The sequence below is a fragment of the Myotis nattereri genome (assembly GCF_964212035.1).
Source record: "Myotis nattereri genome assembly, chromosome: 14".
NCBI classification, from domain to species: Eukaryota; Metazoa; Chordata; class Mammalia; order Chiroptera; family Vespertilionidae; genus Myotis; species Myotis nattereri.
This window is the reverse complement of record NC_138089.1, coordinates 51410638-51436766: the sequence shown is the minus strand read 5'-3', so window position 1 is coordinate 51436766 and position 26129 is coordinate 51410638. Positions and strand designations below refer to the sequence as shown.

Below are 26129 nucleotides of genomic sequence, written 5' to 3'. Positions count from 1 at the left end.
GATTCTTCTTCTTCTTTTTTTTTTTTTAAAGAAAGAGAAATACGTACTTTCCACCAGTCTTCATTGGAGTCTTCTAGAAGAGTGATCATGTCTCCTGGTCTAGAATGCAAAGTGAATGAGTTGGGTGAGAAAGCAGATAAAACAACAAAAAAATGCTACTTAGAAGTCGGAAGCAACATTTTCATTGATACAAATGATCCTAAAATACACAGGAACAAAGTAAACATGACTTTTACCAGTTCTTCCCACTCATGAAAATAGCTTTGTTACATATTGAAAGCAAGTAAAATTTTATAGCTGTATTAAAAAATAATTCTTAGCTTTATTTTTATACAAAAATGATCATATTTGCATCGTTAAAAACTCCAAAATTTGGATGTTGGTAAGTTTCAAGGTGCACGTTGACCTTCACATTCTGCCCTACAATCTCCTCGCATTGCCCAGAGGCGACCACTGTCAATGGTTTCCTGTGTTTCCTCCTAGATCCTTCCCATACACTTACCTTTATATGTGAGTAGGTACTAGTGTATGTATTTTGATTTTTCTTTTGTTTACTAGTGACATCTAAAATTAGTCATTATATTTTCTCAGTACCTTCTTAAAACCTATTATACTTTTGCTTAGCTCTACTTTCCTGGCCTGCCACCTTTTATGTTGGCATAATTTGGAATTTTGTTCTAGACGGGTGCGTGCGCATACACACTATGTCATTCATCAAGAATTACTTGAGTTTAACTGAAGACTTAGATGTTTTGTTGATGTGGTCGTGATTTGCCACTTCTTGTTTGATTTTCACATCTGCATGTGTGTTCGAGTGTGTGGATGTATGTTTTACTTCCCTCTATGCATTGTCATGTCTATTGGGCAAAGCAAGTCATGAGGCCATTTCAGACTCAAGGGATGGGGTAATAGGTACCACCTCTGTGGTAAGAGGAATTGCAAAGTCTCACGACAAAGGGCGTGAATGCAGGTTGGGGTGGAGATACAAGCCACCAGAGACAACTCATGCTCTTCAGTAAATTTGCTGAGTTCAGTGTCTCTTTGTGCTCTTACATTTAAAGTTGTTTTTTTTCCCTCTGAGCATTCCTTGGTCTCTGGCATCTTCATTGTTTTCAACTCAATTCTATATCCTAGGCTGCCAGGAAACTCCCATTTTTGGGCCTCCGATAGCATTATTTCTTGTTTCCTAGTACTGGTATGGATGTACTCTTTAAAAAAATATATATTTTCTGACATTTTTAGGAATTGTAGAAAGAGGGGAAGTAGATTTGTGTGCTCATTTTGCTCTTCTGATTCAATCTCCTCTGCTGTCATTTTCAATCATCAGTTAATATCTATCTCTGTAGGGGATTCCAAATAGAACAGGCTGTTGCCCCTGAAACATTAAACACAACTGGCATTTTGGTATTTCAAAAGTCACAGTTTCATGCTGATGCCACAGAACGCAAGATGGCTGAAAATTACTCTTTTCCCAGGTGAGGGATTTAATTAAGCAGCAAGGATGAAAGTCGATGCAGAAAAATCTTTCTAGCTCCAGCAGATTTTATTTAACCTAATAACCCGAGAAACCATGTGTTAGTATCAACTTCAAAGACGTTGCTGATGGTTTGGTAGAAATTGTAAGTGGAAAATAAAACTGGAGGTGGGAGGGGGCACCTTTTCCTAAGGGTGGAAGAGGGTCCTGCTAAATCCAACCTCTATCCTTCTAGTCTAGCTAGAGCCTCTCTGGCCAAGGTGGACTGCCCCTGTGTGCACGAGCCATGTTAACTAGACACGAATAAGGCACTCCCTGGATACAAGCTATAATTTTATGAGAAATACCAGACATACTCCTGACACTGTAATGGGGATTGTTTTTTCCTTAAAAAGAACTCCACCAGAAGAAAAATAAATTGCTTGTTGAGTAAGGAGAGTTACATTCATCCATTTATTGTTTCATTTATTTTATTTTTTAAAATATATTTTTATTGATTTCAGAGAGGAAGGAAGAGGGAGAGAGAGATAGAAACATCCATGATCAGAGAGAATCATAGATTGGCTGCCTCCTGCAAGTCCCTCACTGGGAATCGAACCCACAACCTGGGCATGTGCCCTTGACCAGAATCGAACTTGGGACCTTTCAATTCGCAGGCCGATGATGCTCTATCCACTGAGCCAAACCAGCTAGGGCTGTTTCATTTATTTTTATTCATCGACTCCTTCAACAAATATTCTAGAATGCCAACTCTGAAAGAGCTGTTTTACTAGGCACGGGCTATACTCTGGTGAATCAAGTAAGTCCCCACTGGAGCTAATATTCTAGTGAGAAGATGAATAATAAACACACAAATATATAGTGAAACACTTAATAAATATATAAATAATAAGTATAGAATGTGCATACATAATTGCAAATGGTCTTAAGGGCAATGAAGAAAATGAACCGGATGCAGTCATAAAGAATGAGTTGACGCCTGCGATCAGTCCCTGCTCTAGTCATCTGGTGAAGACAGCTAATGTCTCTTTTTCACTGTAGGGAGGCTCTTGCTCTAAGGCAGCCCTGGAATTCTAGACGGCAGCTCTCTGCATCTGGGTCAGCTGTGGGAGTTGTGCTGCCTATACTCCTACCTTGCCTCACCCATCCATCTCAGGATGCTCCCTGCTGAGCCTGCACTCAGAATCCTTTTCAACTGGGCTCCAGGCGATGGATCTGAGTAGGCATGCAAAATAAAACCACTTTGTGTCATATAATGTTTTACATTTATTTTTTAAATGTGTCTTGACCCAGTTTTGAAACTCTGGGTAGAGACTAGAGAGTTTCCCTTAAGAGCCGATTAAGTCAACATCCCAACCAATTCCCTTCAAGCTCACAAACTCCAGCCACTAGGCACCAGCCCCAGCCCGAATTGCTCCAGGGCCACATACCAGACAACTAGTTACTGCTTTTGTGTCTTGGAACCTGTGAACTTATTCAAATTAGCTAATTCACAGGTAGCCTGGCAAACCAAGCTTATCCCAGGTACTGGCCCTACAGCTCCAGCCTGCTGTTACCTGACTCCAAGGTGCTAGCCCATGTGACCCTTTTGGCAGCCCTTCTCAAACCAGTTCTCTTCTCCTTCCCGTGGTGTTGGGTGCTATGCCTTGCCATCAAAGAACTAAATCCAGCCCTGGCAAGTGTGGTCAGTTGGTTGGTTGTCATCCCATGCACAAGTACAAGGCAGGCTGCTCTGGGCCTTCTGTGCTTTTCTAATGTTTTGGATAGACTGCATATTTTGGAATACAAAGGATATTATCTTCCTTTATCCTGCTATCTCTGCCTATTGGGCTGAAGGAAATTATATGACAAGTATTTATTGAATGCTCATGACAGGTTAGGCTTTGGGTGTGCACTGAGTGTACAGAGATGAAAAGATTTGTCTAAGAATCAGTTTTCTTATCTGTAAAATGAAGATAATAATAGTACCTATCTTCTCAATACTTTTGATAATTAAGTGAGGTAATATTTGTAAAGCACATTTAGATAAGCCTCCAATAGATGGTGGCTATTATTGTTGATAAGACATAGATACTGCCCTTAAAATGTTGGTAATCTTAAAGGGGAATGAAATGTAAACTGGTAATATATACTAAGCGACTGAATGACCGAACGACTGAACAACTGAATGACCGAATGACTGGTTGACTGGTCCCTATGACGCACACTGGCCACAGGGGACAGATGTTCAATGCACAGGATTGGGCTCCCTCCTGCCTGGATTGGGCCTTTGAGGGTCAGGCCAAAACTTGCTATCCGACATCCCCCAAGAAGTCCCGGATTGTGAGAGGGTGCAGGCCAGGCCGAGGGACGCCACATGTGCTCAAATCCGTGCACCGGCCCTCTAGTATATAAGTGTGATTGCTAAAAGAGAACTATGCTGGGGGCACAAACAAATGTGAAATTTACCCTCTAAACAAAACAAAATATGCCTTTAAAAGACTCAGCTACCTCAATTATGTTTATATAATTACATACTATGCACAACAAATAGATAATGAGTTATATTTACTTTGCAAAGTCATTGTGTGGATTAAATGAGGGTGCATATGTGGAAGTCTTTAGCACTGTGACTGATATACAATAAGGATTTACAAATTCTAATTTCTTCCTAAAATGTAATTTTTCACTTGGAAATTAGAAGATCTAGTGATTACTACTTTTTAATTGAGTGTCCTCTTAGATTTTGGCAGGAATAGTTGACTAATGAAATAGCCTTTGAACTCCCTTGTCTTAAGTGACTTTAGACACTAATCTTCGGGGTGATTCAGAGTTTCAGAAAAGCTTCTTCCTTCTTTACATCCCTCTTACCTCTTGCCCCTCTGCTTTAGGTGGTGACCACAGAGGTGTGGGAAGGCCTGGGGGACCACCACCCAGGGGCTGATTACAGTAAAGAGGCTGAACAGATTGAGGAGGACAGCTCAAGAGCCTGGAGGGAGACAGCGATGTTCACTGAGTGAAGTGGGCATGACATATTGCGTTGTCACACGAGAGAGAGAAGGTTTAGGGAGCCTTCACACTAGTAGGCAGGGTTTGAGTCCATTTCTAGCACCACTAGGGCAGGCTGCCTCTTGTTCTACTCCAACCTTGTGAGAACTCATCAGAACTGCCCTATTTTCTCTGCAGGCACTTGGAGAGATCTTTAATGTTTCTCACCCCTTCCCGTATATTAGGCAAAAAGAACCCCAAATGAAGCTTACAGCAGCCATAGTCACTCAGCCAAAACAGATGTCCTGGAAAAACCAGGCTAAGGGAAACAGAAAAGGGAGCCTGCCCAAGGGCTCCATTAATTTTAGATCTCCTGCTTAGTTTTTTTGCTAGACCCATTTCTCATTCTCCATAGTCCTGGTCCAGAGCCTTTTACAGTCTGAGAACACGGGTAGGTAGCAAGGAACTCCGGAACGAGGCAATTTGATTTTGTCTGAAGCCTGGTATCCATAAGACTGCCTGCACTTTCCCAAGTTCAGAGACCAGCTCAGAGGAAAAGCATTCAGCGAAAGGGCCGTTTGGATGGGATTTGGCGAATGTTCCTGAACTGTCATGGATCACGCTCCCCAGAACCTAATCGGAAGAGGCATTTGAGTGAGAGGGAGGCAGCTAAACACATTAGTGACATTCGGGAAGATCTGGGCTTCTTGACACACTGCAGCATCAGAACCTAAAATGCATCAGAGACTTTCCTCAAATAGCCCTAATTGCATTTTGATGTCCTGGTGACTGTGAAGATTATTTTTAAATCAAATTGGTGCATTAGAATTACATTCAGTTTTAATTATGTTGATGCATTTGCCAAGTAGTAATGTACTTAGAGAATGGAAATGAGACACCAAGGGAGTCTTATTCTGTCTTACTCTGTCTTAAGGGCTCTCCTCTTCTTCTTTTATGGCAGGTGTATAAGGCCTTACACAGTGAAGGACATCATCACATGAGATACGAGACAAAAACCCAACGAGTGTACTGAACCTCAGGCCTGAGACTCAGGAAACCTGCATTCTGGTTTTGGGTCTGCCACTGGCCAACTGTGTATTTTTGGATCAGTTGTTCTCAAATCTGGAGGATAATGAGAATCTAGGAAACACTTAACATACATATTTCCAAATGGGATTTGACTCTAGGCTTGGATGGAGCCCAGGAATCTCTATTTTAATGATATTCTCCAGAAGGTTCGATGGCTTGTTAACAAGTGTGAGCCATCCCAACCACAGTTTTCTCCTCTGTAAAGCACTACTTGCTTGGGTAACCCAACAGATTTGCTAAAAGAACACAAGGGCCGGTCAGAAAAATTGTGAAAGACTTCGAAATGGCCCAAAATGATTGCTGATCTGGGTGTCTAGCTCACCCTCCCAAGTCATCCTCCCCCCTTCAATGTCTTTGAGCTATTATTTTTCATTTCTGCAAGTTGTACGGAACTGATGATGATGCCAATGACTCTTGTCTGTCCATAGACATGCATGGGAATTGTGTCTGGTGGAATGTAATCAATGATTACCCTGTGAATACTGACCACTGTTGCATGTATTTGCAAATTCACATCAGCACCTTGGATCGCCTACGTATGTGTGATGCTTGAATTCTCCTTTGAACCAGATGTGACGTATTAGTGGTTCTCTCATTAATGAATGAGTCTAAAAGCAACTTTGACATGTGTTCATTTTATATTTGTATAAGAGTCATGGTTTCATCTTAATTAAAAAAAATTATCCTTGAACAGGAGTGACTTTTCATGAACACATTCTATAGAAACAAACTTCCTGGTCTTATAAATGAGTGGAACAATAGACTTGTAAGAAGTAATGTGAGTGGCTAACACAGGATACATGAATACACTGTCCGAACCTGCTGATTGAAATATCATCGGCAACCTCATCACAGAGGAATCCTACCACAACAATGCAGGATGGAACGCTAGGGATAAGAAAGATGAGTTGGACCCCAAGTCTGCCTCCCTGGTTGCAGCCCTGACTCTGCTTTCTACCTGTGAGTTCTGGGTTCTAGTTCTCCCACCTTACCCTCCCCCACATATATACAGACCTAGAAATCGTCTCATTTAAATATGAACTAAACAGTTAAGTGTCCATTCACTAAGCTTCACTGAATTTTCAGACAGTCTTTTCAGAATGAAGACTGGAATGGCTGCAATTACCTAAATAAATACGCCCCTGAACCGGCAATGATTGCGCACCACCCCTTCTTCTAATGGAGTTTGCATCTGCACCCCCTCCCCATTTGGTGACTTTGGAAGTCATCCTGTTGGACTGTTATGTGAGCTGTTCTTCCCTATCCTTTCCTTGCGGTGAAGAGAGAATGCGCACTAACAAGCGGAAGCCCGAGCATGGCTGTGATGTCACCTGCCTGCCAAGTCTTCCTTGGTTTCCCAAGGCTGCTTGGGTGCCTCCCCACCCACAAGACCCCATGCTGAAGGGCACCGTCTTCTCTACTCCTCTGCCACCCACCCCAGCCCTTGCCCACTTGAGCTTTCTGAGCACAGGGCCTGGGCATTGTTCCCCCAGAAGAGGGTAGGTGCTCACTCACGATGAGTGGAGGAAACAGCCATGCACGGGTTAAAGTCAGTTCTAAGGTGCTTTGAAAAAATCGGAATGAGATGAATTCAGGCCATCCCGTCTCCAGAGCTTCTGATGAATATTAGCTAATGAGACAAATAGCTGCCTGGCTTCATTCAGACGCGCCCATGGAAAAATCCGAGGTCCAGGCTGCCAGGAAAGAGTCTGGTGACTCAAGAATCTAAATCCTTATTTGGGGTTACAGCAGCCGACAGGTTTCTCTTTGAAGCTTCCCCCCCCCCCCCATGTAGGTGTTCCAACACACTGAAGTGGCAATTAATTTGTGTCTTTCTTAGAATTTAATAAACTTGGAAAAGTGGTTCCTGCTTTCCCTTTCTTGGCTCCTAAGCTTTTTTTCTCTTTCCATCTCATTCCCTTATGAAACATGGTCATTATCATATAAATCTGTTTGGGGAGAACTAATAAAAATGAAAATGACTTAGATGTGGGAAACCAAAATGGTTTCTTTGGAACAGGCATTATATGGCCACTGAAATATGCATTTGAATCTTTAAGTCTTCTATTTACTCTTGATCCTTTATTTCAGAGTTCTTATGATGTTTAGGGGTTTGTGCTGACTTGGAGTTATTTACATCTGCTGATTGCTTATGTGATATATCAACTCAGCAAAGCCATAAAAGTAATTCTTATTGGTTTTTTAAAGGTGCGTTGGTGTGAATAACAAGCAATGGCTCTAAGATTGCAGACTTCTGACCCCCAAAGCAGTGAGGATAATGGGACTGGTTACTTTGTACATATGGAGGGCAAAACTTTCTTACTTTTTAAAAAAATATATTTTTATTGATCTCAGAGAGGAAGGGAGAGGGAGAGAGAGAGATAGAAACATAAATGATGAGAGAGAATCATTGATTGGCTGCCTCCTGTACGCCCCACACTGGGGATTGAGCCCGCAACCCAGGCATGTGCCCTTGACGAGGAATCAAACCATGACCTCCTGGTTCATAGGCTGATGCTCAACCACTGAGCCACACTGGCTGGGCAGGATTTAATTCCTTTAAAAAGCTAAGCATGCATTATCAAGCTTGCACTCATGATGTGTGTGTATGAATGTGTGCACATGAATGTGTGTGTGTTCATGCAGATCTGACTGTGAGTGTGTGGGAATGGATGTCCATAGGTAAGTATATCACACACATACCCACCCACTTGGCCAAGAGGATGATTCAGCAGGAGGCAATATGGGATGATAATGATGTTAATACTGATGAGAATGGGGTTCTCCAGTTTGTATTTCAAAGCATTTTAAAGAATTTTGCTCATAAATTAGGCTGGCAGTCCATGAAGTGACATTTCCCCAGCTCTTTATAAAGCTTGATAATAAGGGTTATTGGTAGACATTGTCTAAGACCCTTAATTACAGAAGGTTATCTACTTACTATACAAGCTCTTCCACTCAGAGGAACCTGGGTGGCCCTTTAATGTTAGGAGACCACAAATCCTCAGCAATGAACTGGAGGTCTCACACAGGATGGCATCGTGTCTTTCATGTCAGTGGTAAAATTCCATACCTGTGACATGTCACACCAGCAACTGCAAAACCTGCTCAGAAGATGAGGGACAGGGTATCACAGCCTCCTTATCACGGGGCCAGTGAGATAAAGTCTCACGGGATGTGCTCAATGGCCAGACAGAGTCTTTGACGGTGTTAGGGTTGTGTTAATGAGGTTGTTCAGAAAACTAGGAAATGAAACCTATTGTGAAAAGATGCAAATTATGAACAGAAGGCATCTACAATATAGTGTGCACCTTGCTTTGTACTGGGAGTGAAATCCTAGCTTTTATTTTAAATGATCTCATTAAATACTCAGTCGCCCTAGGAAGGAGAGAACAGAGAAGAAACAGTGTACTCAACTGAATGCAGGTAAAGAGAGGTCTCTGGTGGCTGGAAGCCTGGGCAGATGGTGATGTCATTCACCCTAAGGAGCAGGTTTGTGGGAGGGAGGGAAGGAGGCCCTGCTATTGCCATCCACTCCTAGGGTAGGCAGGTAAGGATGTGCAACTGGAAGTCGATAGGGAGATCCGGACTGCTAGCTGTTGGCAGAAAAGGCTTTCCTTACTATTGAGCAGGCATATGACAAATGCTTGCGGAAGGGATCTATGATTGTTGGGCCTTCTTTGCCATCAAGCTCACACTCCTAACGTTCCCTGTACTCTCGCTTCTTTTGTTCTCTTTCCTGAGGACAGTACCCAGCGTGCTCCCTGGATCACAAAGCAGGTGGATGAGAATGGTTATTTTGTTAAACAGAATTTGTTTTTCTCCTTTATGGTTTAAGGAGAAAACGATAATTCACAAAGCTCCAGTTCATTCACAGAATTATATGAAATCCGCATTCTAAATCAAGTGCCTGGCTTTTAAAATGGGGACCTAGAATCTCTTGGCAAAAGAAAAAAAATGTAAGTCTGACTTATCCCTCTATTCTTGTAGTCGGTGTAATGCAGACATTCCCTCCTGGGGATGAATAGTCCTGTGTGCCTCGAAGAGGACTGTAAACGTTTGATTCGTGACCAGACACTCTGGCTGTGAAAGGCCTGAAACCCACTAAAATAAGCATGAAAAGTTATGACATGTCACATCAACAACTGCCTGACCACCAACAGGCAGCTAGATGACATTCCTCAGTAACATTCTATATTTATCAGGAATTGTGGGGGGTTTTTTCCTCATCTGATGGCTTCAGACAATTTTCTAATATAAAACGGTGTGACCTGCACAATAAGAAATTGTTAAATTTAAAATTTTAGATACCCCAAATGACAATCTCAAGAAGAACAAAATATACTGTATTTATTGCAAAGTAAATATATGTCATCCTTGTCTTCATCAGCAGGTAGTCCATTGGGGACCGTTTGCTGAAGGGCAGATACCACCCCAGTGATGAATCCTAGGGGGGCTCTAACCTTCGGGGCTTGTTATATCCCCACTAGAATAGGCCTGCACTTGACAAATGCCACCTCTCCTCCTGCACCGATGCCAGACAGTTCAGGCAGTGTTCACAACTCCAGCTGGTGATTTCAGTGTGGCAATTCTTACCCAATGGTGGAGAAAACTCAGAGCCTAAACGTCTGCAGGAATCTAAGGAGCTGAGTTCCAGGCTCTGAACTGTGCTCTGCAAAGACCCAAGAATGACTGGGAGCAGACCAGGGCGGACACTGAACACAGCTGACCTCCGTGTAAGCCAGGAGGTACCAGACTCCGGCAGGATACACCCATCTGCTGTGGAGTCTCACTGAATGCTGCGCCCTGAGGGCTGCTGGACTTGACCCAATAGCCTGTGGAACCAGGGATACAGGGTCTAACTAGACCCTTTTTGGCAGCTCTGTCCTTTTGAGGGGCTCTGGGGAAGAGGCAGGGGAGCGGCTGATTCCACTGAAGTGGGAAACCACATTCAGGCAAGTACACATGGACTATTCCTGGGACGTGGCACAAGCCTGAGGACGGAGAGAACCCACATAGCCCAGGACGGAGGGACAGGTCCCTCTGGATGCCATTTAAGGGGAATGACATGACTGGGACTTGGTCTGCGGGGCATTCAGGCAAGGGGAATCCACCCCAAATGGAGGCGATTTCACTAAGACTGACATTTCAGTAGTTTTTAGTGTTAACATCTCTCCATTCTCTTTGGACTTGGAAAGAACCAATGTCTAAGGGCCCACTGGACGAGCAAAGCAGCCCTTTCTCCCCTGCTCTGGGATTGGGAAACACCAAAGCCTTCTCCCCAGGCTACTTACGTTTTAGGGCCATGAGTGGAGGAGGGGAGCCAAGCCTTTCCTTGGAGACAGGCCAGTGAACACACCATATTATACAAATTGGAATAACTACCAGTTACTGAGTGCTCACAATGACGGGGCACCATGCTATATGCCTTATGCACTACTCATTTCACCCTCACAAGTACTGTAGGGGGAAGAGGTCATTCTTATTCTTTTACTAGAGGCCTGATGCATGAAATTCGTGCAAGGGGCTTGGCCCTCACAGCCCCAGCTTTATCTGGAAGGTCGTACGGAAGGATGTCTGGTCTAATTAGCGTATTATGCTTTTATTATGATAGATACCTAAGATGTTTATAAAGTGCGTCAGGTCACACAATAAACAGGATGTGAGCAGAGGACTGACTCTACACTGAAACGCAAGGAACAAAAACTGTGGTCAAGAGAAAGATTCCCAAAGCTCACCTTTCTGTCCCCAGGGGTCAGTTACCGTAAGTGGGATGGATCCTTGTGAGCCAGGCAGAGGTGCCCGTCTCCAGCAGGAGAAATAAATGGCTTTAGTTTGATTCTTCAATCAATGCTAATTTGGGGATGAAATATAGTTTTTTGATTGCCTGGACTCCACAGGATGACAAGTGCATCTTATGCGCAACTTTCGTGAAAACTCCCATGAGCAGTTCTGTTGGCGGCATGCTAAAACCGCGTTTTTGAGGTGTGGCCCTGGGTCAGCAGCAGCGTAGTCACCAGCAGACCAGTTAGAAATACAAATTCTCAAGCCCCGCCCCCGACCAGCTGACTCAGAAGCTGCAGGGACTGGCCCAGCAATCCCAGCGAACCAGCCCTGCAGGCTGCATGCACACTAAAGTGTGAGAATTGCCCTAAATATCCCGGAGGTAACACAAATTGAATTATTCTTTCTTTCATTCTTGCTTTTTTCTTTTCTGTAAAAAAATGCTTTTACCTCATTTCCAAATCTTCATTCTCCTGTGGTACAAATTTGTACAAGGCAACATAGGTGTTCATCTGTAATGGGTCTTTGGAAAGAGGTCCCTGAAAGAGGAAATGAAGACAAATTAGGGAAGGAAGGAGGGAGAAATGGAGAGAAGCAAGGGGAAAAAAAGGCAATGGTGAAGTGAATGCAAAGTAAGTCAGTGTATGGCTCTTAAGGGTTAAAAGAGCTAAATGTTATTAAAGACCGTTTCAACCATTGGTTTATTTTTTTAAATTTCTTAGCTGAGATTGATTTTATTGCAAACCATTTGAAAACAATTATGTGGAGGTCTTTGTCAGAAATACTGTAATTTTTGCCTGGCTGGTGTGGCTAAGTGGTTGAATCCAGAGGTCACTGGTTCAATTCCCAGTCTGGGCACATGCCTGGGTTGCGGGCTCGATCCCCAGTAGGGGTTGTGCAGGTGGCAGCTGATCCATGATGTGTCTCTCTCATCGATGTCTCTATCTCTCTCTCCCTCTTCCTCCGTTTCTCTCTACAAATTAATAAAAACATTTAAAAAAGAGAAATACTATAATTTTTTTCAAAATAATATTTTTTATATGGTTGTTCATGAAAAGTGATACAGGATTGGCCCCAGGAGTGAGAATATCCTCTCTATAGAAAGATGGACATGTGAATAGGAGTAACACAACTTTCACTTCCTAAAATTCAGTTTTTTTTAAAAAAATTATTTTTCAATTACAGTTAACATTCAATATTATATTAGTTTCAGGTGGAAAGCATAGTAGTTAGACATTTATATACTTTTTGAAGTGATCCATAAAACTGACTTCTTTTCAGTAAGCCTAAAATTTGGTGTCTCAAGTATCCAAGGGGACCAGGTGTATATACAGGGCAATTAGTCCATTCATCCTGTGAAGAAAGCACAGATTTTGCCATCAGGCAGATTTTGGTTATGTCATGGGATCACCATCTTCTGGCTGTGAAGCCTTGCAATAATGATGACAAGAACTACTGTTTTGATAACGTACCATGTGCCAGGCAGTGCGGTACATGCATGAACACGCTGGATCCTCACAAAAGCCCTGTGAGGTGGATTTTATTGTTGTCCCCGATTTGTCGACTATGAAGAGTATTGTGTTATATAAATATTAGCTACCATTATTAACCAATTAAATATGAATGCTATATCAATGCTTACACCTTATAATACATATGATAAATTAAAAATTATATAATATATAACATAACTGTATAATATAGACACATGTATATATATAATATGTACAGACATATTATGTATTACATAATATATAATTCTATACTATATTGAAATACATTATGTAATAAATACATATTATCTATAAAACAAACAAAAGTTGTGCACAACTATATCCTTTTTATTTGATTCACTCTGCTATCCAAAGCTCAAGTATCTTTTATTCTATCAATTTATTCTATTCTATGGATTCTATGCTAATTATATACAAATGAACATAAAAATATAATAACTATATACTTATGTACTATAAAATACAGCCGCTATATTATGTATAATGTACACACGAGGGAGTCTCTATCTACTTGTGTGTAACACATATGTGGACACAAACACTGCCTTTGCGACGCCCGTAAATACCTGGTGGTTTAAGCTCTTCGCTTGGTCTCTGAGGTCGTCAGTGCCGTTTTCTGGATACGTAAACACTGAGGAGACAAGGGGAAGCAGGAGCTTTATGGATCCAGCCACTGTGTTTGAAAACTTGGTTTCTTACTCCCTGTCACAGAGTCTATTTCACTTCTGCCTCTGCCTTGCTCTCGGTGGCCCAGCTTGCCTGCTGTCTGTGGGACGCCTCCCGGGCTCCCTGTGCGGGCTCGGCACCGCCTGCTCCGCGCGCTCACACCCTTGCACACGCCTCCACGGGCACATCCTCTCGCTCGCCTGGCCGTCGCGTGTTTACAACTGGGCCTCCCTGGGAAGTGCTCTTCTCATGAACAGACACCGCGCCCTGCGTCCCTGTTCCATGTATCCAATCACTCGTTATGGGAAGGAGGGTGATGGAGGGCCCGATTGAATTGCATCCGAATGACCTTTTCTAAATACCGGGTTTTTCCTCATCTATTGTCAATATCTTGTTTCTAGTTTGTTAATGTTATCTCTATTCTATTTTTCAGCTTAAAGTGTTAGTTTTGAATTTCAAAATAGTTCCTTGATCTCTTATTGTCAGTGCACCGAGGCAGTTATTCGGATTAAAGAGTAAAAGTGTGGTTTCTCATTTGGTTTGTTCTTGGGCTGCGGAATTCTCTTCCTTTTGGGTTTAAGCAGCCACTCGGTGGCCTTTGCTAAGAACAGGGCTCTGACCACGGGCAGGCGTTTCCGCTGCCCATTGCACAGCTGCGGAGGCCCCTGGTGGCGGTGAGGGCTCTGCCATGGCCCGTTCCAGGAGCCGGGTCTACCCTGGTGACAACGGCATGGCCTTATTCTCACTGCGTGTCTCCTCCTGAAACACAAATGTGGCGAATGTTTCCAAGTTTATAGAGTACAGTCACGGTGTCCAAATTAACCCGCCTTTGAGAAGACTCCACATTTAAACGTAACGCTGCTTTATTCTTCCCTTTGGTCTCCCTGCAGATTATCGAGGCAATCTCGGGAGAGGAAGAGACACAGGCCACCCAAAGCTCTACCCCCTACTTCAGTCAGTGCACCTCCGTGTCCCTAAGAGGGACTCAGTCACTGGTGTAGAGAACACGCTTCAGAACAAGAGCCGCTGTAAATGTGCCGATGCTTAGCAAACGTCTCTTCTCCAGAGCCTGCGGACACAACCCCATCATCCCTAGGAGGCCAAGATGCACTCGTCGGAGGAGCTCTGGTGGGTAGGTAAGTGGAAAAGGAAGGCCCAAACCGATGGGCCTTGTCTGCCTCCATATTTGGCCACTCAGTAGTTAAAATGAGTAGAGGCCAGGTGATATAATGTGATGACCTAAAATCTTGGTGTAAATATTTGATTCCCTAAGTAGAAAACTGGAAACTTCTAAAAGAATATTAAATTATTGAATGAAAACACACAAAGAGAATCTTCCTAGATTTGATTGGAGCTAAAAAGGGGAAGTACATAAGGTGCATAGGCAATGAACAGCTTGGATGGCATTTACAAGTTGGTAATTCCACGTTATTTTAGCTTTTTATTGAATATCCCTTAAGTATCTGGTTTGAAATGTGTATCACTTTTGTGAACTACATTAAAAATCACTTGAAGTGACCCCAAATGTGTTTTTAACTATATTGTTGCAAGCAGAACTGAACAGTGCCAAAATGATTTTTAAAACCCATTCCTTGCCCTGGCCAATTTTGTTCAATGGTTAGAGCGTTGGCCTGTGGAATGAGGGTCTTGGGTTCGATTTCCAGTCAAGGGCATGTACCTCAGTTGTAGGCTCTGGCCCCAGGAGGGGTGCTGTCAGGGCACGTGTGGGAGGCAACCAATCAACGTGTCTCTTTCACATCTATGTTTTTCTCTCTTCCCCCTCCTGCCTCCCTTCTACTCTCTAAAAAATCAATGGGAAAAATATCCTCGGGTGAGGATAAAAAATAAATAAAACCCATTCCTTTCAGAATCAAGTCTATTTACCAAAAATATATCATACAACTTTTATGTTTGCTGCTTTAAATTATTTTATTAAAAATAATTTGATTGCTAATTTCATTCAGAACAAGTATTCAAAGAATATATCCCTAGTGCAGGCATATTTTTAAAATTAAATTTATTGGGGTAACACTGGTTAATAACATTATATAAGTTTCAATTGTACATTTCTATACTACATCACCTGCATATTGCACTGTGTGCTCACCATCCAAAGTCTATCTCCTTCAGTCACCATATATTTGACCTTCTTTACCTTCTTCATCCTCCCCTACCCACTTCCCCTCAGGTCACCACCATACTGTTATCTGTGTCTCTGAGTTTGTTGCTTTTTGTTTTATAGCCTACACATGAGTGCAGTCATATGGTTCTTATCCTTTTCGATATGATTTATTTCACCTAGCAATATTTTCTGGTGTTATAGATGCAAAATGAATCTTTAATGTTGTCACATCCCCAAAGGACTGTCTTCTGTTCCTTTTCCATATTCTGTCTTTCTTTTTTGCTTTTCAGTCCTGTGAGACCCATGCTCACTACTGTGCTTTCTAATGAGATGATTATTCTTATCTTTAACCTGATAATGCAGCCAGTGACCTTATTGGCTTATCTAACATTGACCCAAATTTGCATCCCTGGAAGAAGTCCAACTTGGTAATTATGCATTGTCTTTTCAAAATACATGATTGGATTCAGCTTACTAGGATTTTGTTTCAGATTTCTGCTTCCATATTCAAGAGGGAGACTAGCCCGTGATTCTCCTTTCTCCTACTGTCTTTGTTGGTTTTAAGGTCAGATTCATATTAGCCTTATAAACTAAATTAGACAATGCTGCTATCCTTCCTCCTGCCACTTTTCGTTGTCTAGAATGAGCTTCTGTAATATGGAAACTCTCTTTTCCTTAAATGTTCGGTAGCATTTACTTACACAGTTGCCTGGGCCTGGTATTTTCATAGTGCAAACATTGGAAATATTGATTCCATTTCTATCATAATTAGAAGCAAATCCAAGATTTCTACTTCTATTACTTCTTGAGTCAGACTTTGCTCAATGGCATTTCTCTTGGTATTTGCCTATTTAAAAATAGTTTTAAAATGTATTGGCATGAAGTTGGCTATGAGATTCTTTTATTTTACTTTTGATCTGTTATATTCATTCTTTTTATTATTGCCTTTTGGTTTATCTCTCTATTTTATTTTTAAAATTGTTAAATGTTATGCATTTAATTTTTAAAGAACCACTTGTAGGATTTATTATCTATCTTTGCCATTTAATCATTTCGCTCTAATCTTTATTTGCCTTTCTTTTGTGGGCTCTATTCTATTTCTTTTGACTTCTTAAATATAATGCTTAGATGATTACTTTTTAGCATTTCTTATTTTTTAATTGAATAGTTTCAAAGGTATATAGTTACAACTTTAGCTGCATTCCAGTTTTGATATGTACTGTTTTCCCTATTACTTAGTTTTAAATATATTCCAATTTTCATTGGAATATACTTCATTTCTTTTTTAATACACAAGCTTTTTAAAAGTTTATTTTAATTTCTCAAATTATAGGTTTTCCTACTTATCTTTTGACTATTGATTTTTTGGTTGTCAGAAAGATGTGTTCTATATAATATTAATTTATGAAGCTTGCTTGTGGCCTACCAGGTGATCAATTTTTATAATTGTTCCAAGTGTTCTTAAAAAGAATTTGAATTGTCCATTTGTTAGATGGAGTGTCCTTTTTAAGTCAATTAGAATTGTCAAACATGTCCTCATTTCCTCTATGTCTATACTAAATATTTTTGTCTATCCAACTTGCCAATGATTGAAAGGTGTGTTAAAATCCCACACTATGAAGGGGAATGTCAATTTTCCTAATAGTTCTATCAATTCCTCTTTGAGTTTCTGTAATTTAAAGGCTACACATTAGGTGGATGGAAGTTTAGAATTTATATCTTCTGGTGAAGTTGATCATGTAATGATACTATTCTCTAGTGATGTTTCTTTTTTGGGGGTTCTTAAAGTCCACCCCCAATTAATATAGCTATATAATCTTTCTGTTGCTTAATATTTGTCTACAGTAACTTAAAATTTTAAAAAAATTTTTTTTAATTACAGTTGACATATAATATTATGTAACTTCAGGTGTATAGGACAGTGATTAGACATTTATATAAATTTTGAAGTGATCACCCTGATAAGTCTAGCACCCATCTGACACCATACATAGTTATTACAATATTATTGACTATATTCCCTCGGCTGTACTTTATATCCTTGTGACTGTTTTTATAACCGCTCTTTTGTTAATCCCTTCACCTTGGCAACCATCAGTTTGTTCTCTGTATCTATGAGCTTGTTTCTGTTTTGTTTTGTGTGTTTTATAGATTCCACATATAAGTAAAAATCCGATGGCCTTTGTCTTTCTGTGTCTGATTTATTTCACTCAGCACAATACTCTGTAGGTCCATTCACGTTATTGCAAATCATCTGGACGCTAATTATGTGTTGCAAAAACACACCATAATATTTGCATTTGTAATTTGGGAATTGTCCACTGGAGGGGGACCAGAACCAGGGGCATCTGCCAACAGAGCCATTAAAAGATTTGCTTCCTTTTTTCTTTTCTTTTCTGGTGACAACTCAAAATTTGAGATATAGAACCAGTGCATACTAAAGGCAAGCATCAATTTTACAAACATGAGCTTGCCATTTTTCTTCCTGGGCAGAATTTCTTTGCTTTAGTGCAACGCAAGGTACTATTCAGCTTTGTAATATCCTCAAGTGAATGTGATCACCCAACCCTTTTAAAAGAATAGTTCTAGGAATCTGTCTTGCTTATGTTCTCCCCGCACCCCCCGCTTCTTTTCCAGGAAAGTTATGATCACATCTAGTTAGACTGAAATGCAATTATTGAAGGCAGCCAGTAACATCATTATTTGGCATTTCATGCTGAAATAGGCAGCCTAGATTTTTCTTCTCCCTTTGCTCATTACCTTGCTTCCCGTGGAGTCGCTGGCAGTTAAAGCAAAGGTGAAGACCAACAATTCTCCCCGTCTACATTTCTAATGCATCCAGCAGTAGTGTTGAAAACAACAACCAGAAACGCTCAGACCTGCCCACGATCTTCTCTAAAGGAAATGCAGACTGCATTCTTACCAGTAAAGAAATGAGCATGAATTGTACCCTCTTCTAAGGTGGCTTTGGAAATATTCCTCCAGGTCTGACTCGTGTGGCTTAGTGGTTGAGTGGCGACCTATGAACCAGGAGGTCACAGTTCGATTCCCAGACAGGGCACATGCCCTGGTTGGGGGCTCGATCCCCAGTATGGGGGGCGTGCAGGAGGCAATCAATCAATGATTCTCTCCCATGATTAATGTTTGTATCTCTCTCTCCCTCTCCCTTCCTCTCTGAAATAATTAAAACTATATTTTAAAAAAATAGTTCTCTGGGATTTGACATGCTGCCTGGCTTGGCAGAAGTAATATCTGTGTGCACTGTGCATGTTTTAGAACATAAAGGAAATATGTAATGCAGAACTGCTAGTGACTGGAAGCTCAGGCGCTGCTTCTGCAAAGCCAGCACCATCCTTGCCATGACGGTGAGAGGACTAGTGAGACCTGGGACCCCGTAAGCAGGGGGTTTTCTCTGTTGTTTCTCAAACTGCACGGACAGAGGATTAAATCAAATCAAAGAAAATGTTCTGAAGCAAACTGCTGCATAATTAATCTCTCCTGCTTCCAAGGGTGCATTGTAAAGAAAGCTACTGCTGATCAAAGGAATGGCTAATAGATCTCCAAAGCTTTTTAGAGGTTTATTGCTTGCTAAGTTCTTTAACAGATTTCTTTGAATAAGTCAGTAAAAATGCCCCTTCACATAAAAGAGATGGTGAATAATCAACGTTGAGTCTTTGAGTGTGTTACTCAGTGCCTTAGTTTCTTTATGTAACAGGATGTGTTGTGTGTAGAGGGGAGAGGGGGGTTTGTTCCATGATTTCTAATCCTGCTTCTTGAACTTTAATAAGATTCATATCAGAGATTCACATATAAATTCTGATCCTGGTCCTAGCCAGTTTGGCTCAGTGGATAGAGCGCCGGCCTGTGGATCAAAGGTTCCTGGGTTTGATCCCAGTCAAGGGCACATGCCTCAGTTGCAGGCTCCTCCCAGGCCCAGGCCCTGGTCAGGACACGTGCAGGAGGCAACCAATCAGTGTGTTTCTCTCACACTGATATTTCTCTCTGTCTTTCCCTCTCTCTTCCACTCTCTCTAAAAAAATCAATGGAAAAATATCCTTGAGTGAGGATTAAAAAAAAAAAATCTGATTCTGCAGATGATCTGGAACAGCCTGAGATTCTGCATTTCTAACGGGCTCTCAAGGGCTGCCCGGGTTGCTGGCCCAGGGGCCACACATGGAGTTGTGAGGCTCTAGGCTGCATCCCTGACACTTTATGACCTTGTGATGACTTAGTTAATAGCAATCCTACTTCATATTGATGATTCCTATATGAATGATGATTCCTTCACATTATAAAATCCTATGAAGACTGCTTTTGGAGTAAAGAAACCCTTGGACAAATAAAGACCATAACTATTAAGGGAATGGGCGAACGACAGCTTCAGTAGAGCTGGACCAGGATGACGGAGACAGAGAGGCAAGGTGAGGGGCACATACTGGGCAAGAGTTTGAAGAGCAGCAGATAAGACCTGCTGACAGATCAGGTAGGAGGTGTTAGAAGAATGGGGAGACAAGGCTGATGCCCAAAGGTTTGGCCTGATCAACTAGTGGAATAGAGTTCCTACTTACTGAGCAGAGGCAACCTGGGAAGAGCCGGTGTGGGTGTGTGGGTGAAGCAATCAAGAGTCCAGTGTTTACTTAAAATGCCTATTCTGCATTCAGATGGCCATGGCCAGTAGGCTGCAGGGGTCTGGAGGCAGCAAGGAAGCCTAGTGCTGGAAACGAGGTTCCAGAGTCATCAATGCATACATGGTATTTTCTTCAAAAAAATTTTTTTTTAAATTGATTTCAGTGAGGAAGGGAGAGGAAGATAGAAACATCAATGATGAGAATCATTGATTGGCTGCCTACTGCATGCTCCCTACTGGGGATGGAGCCTGCAACCCAGGCATGAGCCCTGACTGGGAATTGAACCATGACTTCCTGGTTCATAGGTCAGTGCTCAATCCCTGAGCCACACCGGCTGGGCCATTCTCATTTAAAGATGAAAATATCCAATGGATTTGGAGATAGGATTATCCTCACTTTACAGATGAGTCCATAGAGGCAGAGAGGCTGGGTCACTGCTTCATAGCCATGTGATCACCAAGCGAAGCCCAGCAGGCTGTCTCCAGAGCAAGGAGGGATCAAGGACTGGCGTGGTTAGTGATGAGGAGACCATCACATTGTTGAGAAGTGTCAGGTAAGGGGAGCAGGCAGAAGGCAGACTCAGGGACAGAGCAGCCGACCAGACCTGAAGCATGAAAATGCAGGCACGTCTGGTTTATATCTCGGTCTCTCGTGAGTTTGTTCTCCAGATGCTGAAGGACTTAGGGTTGCTGTCCAAATTCAGTTGCTGGACCTGTAATGCTGGACAGACTTGGGCTGGATGGCCCTGCCATGTCTCTGCTTGTTGTGAGGGTCCCCTGGCTGTCGCACTCTTTAATTTGGCTCTCCAATGGCTCTGCTAAGTGCTCAGTGCATGTGTGCACTGACCTGAAGGGCAGTTTTCCCCGCGTGGTGCAAAAGAAGCCTTACCCTCGCTGTGTGCTTTCGCAGATGTGAGCAGGCTTGGAAGGGGGCCCGTGCTATTTAGGAGGAAGGGTCATGGGGGAAGCTAAGCATGTGCTGCCTTCAGGGACTCACAGAGGCACAGTCCCAGCGAGACAAGGGGCACACGGGAGTTCCTAGAACTGAGGGAGGGAAAGTGATACCTTGCCAGACAGCCACTGACAACGCAGCTGTGGGATACCGTTTCCGGTCTGGAAGAGGCAGGGCAAACAGTCAGGTGGGAAACTGATCCAAGGGGCACATCCCCACGCTTTCCATGCAGAGTCGGGCGGGGTCACCTTGAGGATGCACTCAGCCCATGACTCAAGTCGGTACATGCAGCCGCACTAGATTATGAGCGACCTGAGGACAGCATTGGTGACCTAGGTACCTTTGCAGGTGATGGCAAATGCTCCAGAAATTTTTTTTTTGAATAATGGAGTGGAGATTAAGTAATTTCCAGTATCCACATTAGAGAGCATTGGCAAGATGAATTCATAAGAGGCTCATTATGTTTTCTTAAACTCTAGTTTAAGAGGCAGCTTTTCCTTAATGTTAGCAAGCAATATATGTAGTTAGCATCTAATAATTATTTTAGAAATCATTGTAACAGGGCATAAGTAATGAAAGAATAATAGTGTGGTGAAGGCTGGGGGTGGGGACAGGTGCGGATGGACGGGGGTCATGGGGGGAAAAGGGAACATCTGTGATACTGTCAACAATAAAGATAAATTTTGAAAAAAGAATGTTTGGTTAGATTGCACATACCAGAGACTTAGTTTTCTCTGCTGGGGAGGAGCCAAGTGTGAGGCCCCTACTCCCCTCCCTGGCACCACCACCCGCCTGGTTCGAGTACTTGAGGTGTAGCCTGGAGTAGCTTCTCCGTGGCTTTGCTGATGTTACAAAGGTCAGTGCGGGAAATGATGCATTAACAAAAGGTCTGCAAGTGACTCCTAAACCCCATTATGTTAAGCCCATAAGGCATGAGAATGCAGGAGACAGAACGCAAGGAACAGTGTAGTCAAATCACTGACACCCACCAGCAACGATGCCCTGTTTCTCTGCAGAATGCCGAGCACTTGCCCTGGTTGAATTCTAGGGCGAGCAGAGAAACCAGGGGACTGGACATGGACTTTCCCTGCCCCCTGACTCAGGCTAATGCGATTCACCTTTGTGCCAGGACCTGATTTCCCATTCATTCCCTCACTCACCACTGTTGCTGCGTTTCCGTAGGTCGTACCCATCTCCTGGCCCGTCGGCTTCTTCAGGAACCTCCACCAGGTCCGAAGTCTTGGAGAAAAGAGGGAACAGCATGGGATGAGCAATGTCACATCACTAGGCCAACTGAACAGAGATTTCCATGTCTGAACATCGAAGGTAGGATTTGCACGACACTGTCCTAAGAATCTAGTCACGGCTGTCTTGTCTGCCTGGCTAACTTCAGAGGGTGTACGTTCCCTCTTGGGCACCGTCCCTTTTTTCAGATTGCCTCTCTCCTAGGGCCAGATGCCCCCACTTCTCTCTGCCTGGCTCCATAAAAGAGGAATTTAAGGGGCCTCGATGGAGAGTCACACTTTGCAAACATTTTATGTGTATCTTATCAGAGGAGGGCAAGGCTCCCTTCCTACCTCTCCCAGTCCGCTCTAGAGCACTTTAGCACCAGTCTCCAGAGACTAACTTTTATTATAAAAAACTTGTCTAAGGTTTTTCTCAGCCTTTCTTACTCTCATGACACCTCAGAAATAAGAAATGTCACAGGGTCTCCAAGCCCTCTGCATCCTGCTCCTTTGAAGCTCACTATTTCTGAACAAAAGTTGCTATTGTGTTCATTTAATTTTATGAAACTGAAGACTGTTCATGAATCAGTCAGCCAACTCCCAGGAAGTGTTTTGAATTCGGTTTCAGCAGGCCTTCCCCAAGCCATCAAACCTTTTATATTCTAGAGCACTTGAAAGCCATTAAAGGAGACATAACGATTTAGAAACAAGCCAGGCAGTGACTTCCCAACAATGTAAAGCAAATGCCTCTCTAGCCCTGGGAGAAAAGCAACCTGTGGGCCCGAGCTTTGCGATGTGGGAATATGTTAGCTTGCGGCCATAACACCGCAAAACCGGCAAGAGGCTGAAATGCATTATGATTTGCCCCTGCAGAAAGGAAGTAAAAGCATTTTAAAGTACCAATCAATCGTTTCTGTTTTCTTCCATCGAGTCCAGTTGGACTCCGGGGAAGGAGTGAAGTGACAGATACTTAAGCACAGTTGGATTTATCTTGGTCTCCCTGCAGGTTTTAGAACAATGCTGTCACAGAGCAAAATTCCAAGAAATCTTCCCTGATGGAACCAGTGCCAGGAAGCGTAAGTGGACTGTGATAAATGGACACCTTATTGACATTCAGAAAACGATGCTCTTTGCTCCTAAAACCAGCCTGTAGGGTCCAGACATTGCTAGCAACAAAGCTATTTTAGACATGAAAGGGAACTGGACAAATGGGCTCTCTGATGGTCTTGCTGCTTCTTGGCTTGAGCCCAGAATGTGGAGGCCGAAATGGCCATTGCCTGCTGGGAGTGCATCTGAGGCGTCTCCTCCCACAAGGGCAGCGCCATGGGGTTGATGAGGTCAGGCCATGTCTGGGGAAGCCTTTCTGCTCTTCCTTCCCGGCTGGCTTTGCATCTGCCTTCCACACAGGCCAGCCTCGGGCGGGCACGGGGGATGCATGAGCTGAGAGGGGCTGAGGATGTGGTGGCTCACCCCAGAGATGTGAGAAAGGCCTGCTCAGGATGCAGGGCAAGGTGAGTGGACAGAGGTCTCCCTGCTCTGGCCAGCGCTGTCTGTGCTTTTCTTTTGGATTGCTGGGTGGTGTCCACACAAAGGCTTGACATGCACAGAGCACTCCTTTCCAGCGAGGTGAAACACAGGAGAGGGGCGTGGGAGGGGTGACTGTCCCATGGAGAGAAGCCCCCCTAAGTCACAGGTCAAGCACCTCTGGGGAGGGTTTTTTTGTGTGTGAATCCAAGGGTATACCTTGCCTTAGAGAGAAAGGATTGAGGAAATGTGAGAAATGGCTGTATTGTTGAACTGGGATGGAGCTGGAGGGAGAACTGGGCCAGCTGGGACTCCCTGCTTCTGCCCATTATTTGAGTCAAACCTTTCTGTGTTGTTCACATGTTACATAACATTGGTGGGGGGGGGGTGGCGGGGGGCGGGGGAGTGAATGAGTATATAAAAGAGAAAGTCAAGGAACATGAAACCAAGAGTGAGGTCTTTGAGGGGGAAAGTTAAATGATTCCTGGGTGTTGGCAACAGAAAATTAACCTTCAGTGGCCCAAAGGCTTTTGGGTTTCCATTTGGAGGCTGTCTGACTCACAACAGCCCCACCCTCATGATGCATTTAGGTGGAACCCACTGACCACAGTGCCTGAGCCCCACCCTGCCCAAGGGCACCAAGAGGACAGTTACAGAGGTTCTGTGAGGGGAGTCCGAGCCACTGCCAGAGCTGCTCTTCTTTGTCCTCTGAGCCAGGGAGGTGCCGAAGCGGAGGGCCTCGTAGACAGGGTCCACCTTATTGCCACAGGCTGCAACAGAAGAGAAAGCTCATCTGAGAGAAAGGTTTGAATTCACTGTCAGGAATGCAGCCAAACACCTTTCACATATCCTGGGCTGCATCATGCATCGCCTATTCCATGCACCTGAGAAGTGGGTGCTGCTCAGACCCACTGCCCCCTGGGAAAATGGGGCTTTTGAGGTCAAGCTTTCCTCACATGTGTGTCCACCATGACATGTGCCCATTTGCTAGGGACCCCTACTGCACCTGGCACCCTCTACTCCCAAATGTTTCCTGATGGATTGATTTTCCTCTGTTTTTAATCCACCCCCCCAGACTCCAATTTCAAGGTTCTTTCCAAAGATCATCTTTACTTAATCAAGTGCGAAGTGAGGCTTTCCCAGGTATGAAGCCTTTGAGACCTGAAGTTTGCAGGAGGAAGCAAGTGTTTTTGAAAGATTTGGACATTCCCAGGCTTCATGAATTGTAATGCCAAACACTTTAGTGTATACATTTTTAGTTTAAAACTTGCCACTCTGCTCCCTGAAAGACAAACATCGATGTAGAGATTTTGTTAGGGAGAGAAAAATAGAAGTACACTGAATGATATTGTTAAAGAATAAATTCAGTGTCTATAAATATAAGGCATTTTTTTGGTCTCAATTGAAGAATAGCTGATATTCACTGAGTTCCTTTCAGGCATAGCCATTACTGTTCTCATTTTATAGGGTTTGACAGGGTGGGTAGCTTGTGCAGACACACATTGGTCAGCGGGGAAGCTGGGACTTGAACCAGGTCTGTGGAATGCCGTACCCCATGCCCTTTCCACTCCATTATGCTGCTGATGGGTGGGGTAGCATATCAGCAGCCTTTGGGATTTGGGTGTTGTTTGAGCTTCATTAGGGAGAGGATGCATATTCCTGCAGAATTGGGTCCACATTATCTTTCCCTTCCAGCAAAATACACAATCATGACCCCATCAGCCACCAAACAAATGCACACACACACCCCATGGGTTCTGCAGTCCTGGGAGAACAGCAGCCATGAATGCTGACATTGCTGCTCAAAACCCAACTCAGCCCATCAATGTCCCAACTCACCAATAGGCATAACTTCTTTAATGCATCCAAATTGTTCATGAATGAGCAAGGGGGAGCTGTAGTAACGCCGAAATCCTTTTGGCTGGGGAGAGAATGAGAAAGAGAAGGGCTTAATGTCACTGATGAGAAGAAGAGAACCACATAAGAACTCTAAAAATCAAACCAGTTGATTTTTTTAGGGGCACCTCCTTGTCTCCCTTCAAGATGTTGACTTGTGCTATCGAATTCCCTTGGAGGGTGGCAATAAGCAAGCCACGCTCCATCCAGAAAGCGAGCCTCAGCGCTGCCCTTCCCTGTCCTGCTTCTTTCCTCTCTGTGGCCCACTGCAGCCTCCCCTGTGTCTGG

The 26129-nt window shown here is 43.3% G+C and overlaps 1 protein-coding gene across 1 annotated transcript in view; it reads right to left on the bottom strand.

Moving 5' to 3' along the window:
- Positions 1-26129, bottom strand: part of STAC (SH3 and cysteine rich domain) — a gene marked incomplete at both ends in the record, with an annotated part of 95656 nt that overhangs the window by 9904 nt on the left and 59623 nt on the right. Inside the window, 6 exons of the mRNA XM_081106384.1 lie at positions 48-99; positions 11765-11853; positions 13395-13459; positions 22356-22434; positions 24600-24715; positions 25785-25866. Coding sequence (XP_080962510.1) covers positions 48-99; positions 11765-11853; positions 13395-13459; positions 22356-22434; positions 24600-24715; positions 25785-25866 — 483 coding nt within the window. The remainder of the gene's footprint in view (positions 1-47; positions 100-11764; positions 11854-13394; positions 13460-22355; positions 22435-24599; positions 24716-25784; positions 25867-26129) is intronic.